Source organism: Petromyzon marinus, unplaced genomic scaffold (genome assembly GCF_048934315.1).
Source record: "Petromyzon marinus isolate PM22_M1 ecotype Great Lakes invasive population unplaced genomic scaffold, UKy_Petmar_22M1.pri1.0 PM_Scaffold_638, whole genome shotgun sequence".
NCBI classification, from domain to species: domain Eukaryota; kingdom Metazoa; phylum Chordata; class Hyperoartia; order Petromyzontiformes; family Petromyzontidae; genus Petromyzon; species Petromyzon marinus.
In genome coordinates this window covers 1,907-7,500 of record NW_027423654.1, presented here as the reverse complement: position 1 = coordinate 7,500, position 5,594 = coordinate 1,907, and the positions used below count along the sequence as shown (strand labels likewise).

The window sequence follows — 5,594 nt, the reverse complement described above, 5'->3', positions numbered from 1 at the left end:
ACTACACTATACACTACACTACACTATACACTACTACACTATACACTACTACACTACTACATTATACACTACACTATACACTACTACACTATACACTACTACACTATACACTACTACACTATACACTACTACACTACACTATACACTACTACACTATACACTACTACACTATACACTACTACACTATACACTACTACACTATACACTACTACACTATACACTACTACACTATACACTACTACACTATACACTACTACACTATACACTACACTATACACTACACTATACACTACACTATACACTACTACACTACTACACTATACACTACTACACTACACTATACACTACACTATACACTACTACACTATACACTACTACACTATACACTACTACACTATACACTACTACACTACACTATACACTACTACACTATACACTACTACACTATACACTACTACACTATACACTACTACACTATACACTACTACACTACACTATACACTACTACACTATACACTACTACACTATACACTACTACACTATACACTACTACACTATACACTACTACACTATACACTACTACACTATACACTACTACACTATACACTACACTATACACTATACACTACACTATACACTACACTATACACTACACTACACTATACACTACACTATACACTATACACTACACTATACACTACTACACTATACACTACACTATACACTACTACACTATACACTACTACACTATATACTACTACACTATACACTACTACACTATACACTACTACACTATACACTACTACACTATACACTACACTATACACTACACTATACACTACACTACACTATACACTACACTATACACTATACACTACACTATACACTACACTATACACTACTACACTATACACTACACTATACACTACACTACACTATACACTACTACACTACACTATACACTACTACACTACACACTACTACACTACACACTACTACACTATACACTACACTATACACTACCTTATACACTACACTATACACTACACTATACACTATTACACTATACACTACTACACTATACACTACTACACTATACACTACTACACTATACACTACTACACTACACACTACTACACTATACACTACACTATACACTACATTATACACTACTACACTATACACTACATTATACACTACTACACTATACACTATACACTACTACACTATACACTACTACACTACACACTACTACACTATACACTACACTACTACACTATACACTACACTATACACTACTACACTATACACTACATTATACACTACTACACTATACACTACTACACTATACACTACATTATACACTACTACACTACACACCACTACACTACACACTACTACACTATACACTACTACACTATACACTACTACACTATACACTACTACACTATACACTACTACACTACACACTACTACACTATACACTACTACACTACACACTACAACACCACTACACTACTACACTATACACTACTACACTATACACTACTACACTATACACTATACTATACACTACTACACTATACACTACTACACTATACACTACTACACTATACACTACTACACTATACACTACACTACTACACTATACACTACTACACTATACACTACTACACTATACACTACACTATACACTACTACACTACACACTACTACACTATACACTACTACACTATACACTACTACACTATACACTACTACACTATACACTACTACACTATACACTACTACACTATACACTACACTATACACTACTACACTATACACTACTACACTATACACTACACTACATTATACACTATACTATACACTACACTATACACTACACTATACACTACTACATTAAACACTATACACTACTACACTATACACTACACTATACACTACACTATACACTACTACACTATACACTACACTATACACTACACACTACACTATACACTACACTATACACTACTACACTATACACTACTACACTATACACAACTACACTATACACTACCACACTGTACACTGTACCCTACCACACTGTACGCTGCTACTGTACAGGTCGGCAAGAACAACTTCCGTCCACCGCCCAAGGTCGAGTCGAGCGTCGTGAGAATCGAACCTCGGAATCCTGCACCAGACATCAACTTCCAGGTGAGTCACTCACCACCACTCACCACTCACTCACTCACCACCAGTCACTCACCACCAGTCACTCACCAACACTCACCACTCACTCACCACTCGCTCACTCACTCACCATTCACTCACTCACTCACCATTCACCCACTCACTCACCACTCACTCACTCACCACTCACCCACTCACTCACTCACTCACCACTCACTCACTCACTCACCACTCACCCACTCACTCACTCACCACTCACTCACCACTCACCACTCACCCACTCACTCACTCACCACTCACTCACCACTCACTCACTCACTCACCACTCACTCACCACTCACTCACCACTCACTCACCACTCACCACTCACTCACCACTCACTCACCACTCACCACTCACTCACTCACCACTCACTCACCACTCACTCACCACTCACCACTCGCCACCAGTCACTCACCACCACTCACTCACCACTCACTCACCACTCACTCACCACTCACTCACCACTCACTCACTCACCACTCACTCACCACTCACTCACCACTCACTCACTCACCACTCAGTCACTCACCCACTCACTCACCACTCACTCACCCACTCACTCACCACTCACTCACTCACTCACCCACTCACCACTCACCACTCACTCACCACTCACTCACTCACTCACCACTCATCACTCATTCACTCACCACTCACTCACCACTCACTCACTCACCACCCACTCACTCACTCACTCACCACTCATCACTCATTCACTCACCACTCACTCACCACTCACTCACTCACCACCCACTCACTCACTCACCACTCACTCACTCACCACTCACTCACTCAGCCACTCACTCACCACTCACTCACCACTCACCCACTCACACACCACTCACTCACCACCAGTCACTCACCACTCACCACTCACCCACTCACACACCACTCACTCACCACCACTCACTCACCACTCACTCACCACTCACTCACCACTCACCACTCACTCACCACTCACTCACCACTCACTCACCAGTCACTCACCACTCACCACTCACTCACCCACTCACTCACCACTCACTCACCAGTCACTCATGTCTGTGTGTGTCTGTGTGTGTGTGTCTATGTGTGTGTGTGTCTATGTGTGTGTGTGTAACTGTGTGTGTGTAACTGTGTGTGTGTGTAACTGTGTGTGTGTGTAACTGTGTGTGTGTGTAACTCTGTGTGTGTGTGTGTGTGTAACTCTGTGTGTATGTGTGTGTGTGTACCTGTGTGTGTAACTGTGTGTATGTGTGTGTGTGTCACTGTGTGTGTCACTGTGTGTGTGACGTCACTGTGTGTGTGACGTCACTATGTGTGTGACGTCACTGTGTGTGTGCTAGGAGTGGGATGGGTTGGTGAGGATCGCTTTCATCAGGAAAAACAAAACCCTCGGATCTGCCTTCAAGTTAGACACTCACACACAGTGACGTCACACTCACACACAGTGACGTCACACACTCACACAATGTGACGTCACACACACTCACACACAGTGACGTCACACACACTCACACACAGTGACGTCACACATACTCACACAGTGACGTCACACACACAGTGACGTCACACACACAGTGACGTCACACTCACACACACTCACACACAGTGACGTCACTCACTCACTCACCCACCCACCCACTCACTCACCCACACACTCACTCTCACACACTCACACACACTCACACACACACTCACACACACACTCTCACACCCTCACTCACTCACACACTCACTCACACACACTCACACTCACTCACTCACACACTCACTCACTCATACACTCACACTCACTCACACACACTCACACACACACACTCACTCACACACACACTCTCACACCACTCACACCCTCACTCACTCACTCACACACTCACACACACTCACACTCACTCACACACTCACTCACACACTCACTCACACACTCACACACACACTCACACACTCACAACAACAACAACAACCGCCATTCGCCACTAAGTGGCGGTGACGTCACCACGACGCTTGTGCCAGGCTATGTGCACCGTGAGGCCACGTGAAGTGTCGAACGCCCGCTGGCAGGAGGTCACGGGGCAGACCCAGGTGCCACGGGTCGACTGACTGAGATGACTGGCTGATGCACCACCTGTGCCCCCTACTGTGCCCACCTGCTGTGCTTTAGCCACCCGGCGTTCCGCTCGTTGTTGTGAGCGTCGCTCCTCCGCCCTCCGTTGTTGTTGGAGGGCGACTGCCTCCAACTGCCCAGTAGCATCCTTCACGAGCCTCCTCCACAGCGGCCGATCTTGACACCGCTGGTACCAGTCATCGGCAAGTCCACTCAGCTCCACGTCCTCCTGTACCACATCACTCCATCTCTTCTCTAGCCCGTGCCGCGCCCGCTTAGCCCCCTCAATCCGGCCAAACAAAAGCTGTTTCGGCATGCGGTGGCTGGGCATGCGGGCTACATGACCCAGCCATCGCAGCCTTGCCTGCCGGAGGAGTTCACCGATGGGACCCTGCCCAGATCTTTCAAGGATTTGTGAGCTCCTCACACAATCCAGTCTGGTTAAACCCAGGATGGATCGTAGGCAGGCCAGCCTAAATGTTTCTAACCGGCGAAGATGTTCCACCAGGGGGGTCCACGTTTCGCAAGCGTAGAGAAGGGAGGGAATGACCGTGGCCGAGAAGACCTGAAGCTTAGTGCGGAGCGACAGACCAGGTAGCTTCCACACAGCGTTACGCAACCGATGAAAAGATATTGCCGCTCGACTGATTCGGAGTGAGACCTCTGCTGTTAAACTGGAGCCAGTCATGAGCACACTGCCCAGGTATGGGAAACTCTCCACTATCTCCACAACTGCCCCATCACCGATTGGGAGTTGTGGGGGTGGAGTGTCCGATGGTACAAAATACCCAGGCAGGTGCTTAGTTTTGGTGGGGCTGATGGTAAGGCCCCACCTCTTAGTGGCACGCTCCAGTCTCAGCAGCAGCGTCTCCAACTCCTCCTCTGACTGAGCAGCTATTACCAAATCATCAGCATACATAACGTGGTTGAGTAATAGGGAGCCATCCCTTGACCGCACCCGGGCATCGATTAGCCTCCCATTATATCTGTACCATATGGAGATTCCCCCGGTACAGCTATTGAAGGCTTCACGAACTACGTGGTCAAAATAGATGTTAAATAATGTGGGAGCCAGAGGACATCCCTGTCGCACCCCAAGGTGTACAGGGAATGGCTCTGACTCCCGGCCACGTAGTTTTACCCGGGCCCGCTCACCATCATGAAGGTCCTTAATGATCGTGAGCAGAGGGTCAGGTACTCTAAAAGCACGAAGAACGACCCAGAGCCCAGGCCTACTGATGGTATCATAGGCCTTGACCAGGTCAATAAAGCAGAGATGTAGGTCTTG

The 5,594-nt window shown here is 46.5% G+C and overlaps 1 protein-coding gene across 1 annotated transcript in view; it reads left to right on the top strand.

Annotated features, from left to right (window-relative positions):
• Window positions 1-4,219, top strand: part of DIMT1 (DIM1 rRNA methyltransferase and ribosome maturation factor) — a 20,488-nt gene extending 16,269 nt beyond the window's left edge. The window contains exons 6-7 of the mRNA XM_076064729.1: window positions 2,110-2,202; window positions 3,546-4,219. Coding sequence (XP_075920844.1) covers window positions 2,110-2,202; window positions 3,546-3,632 — 180 coding nt within the window. The 3' untranslated portion in view covers window positions 3,633-4,219. The remainder of the gene's footprint in view (window positions 1-2,109; window positions 2,203-3,545) is intronic.
• The last annotated feature ends 1,375 nt before the right edge of the window (window positions 4,220-5,594 follow it).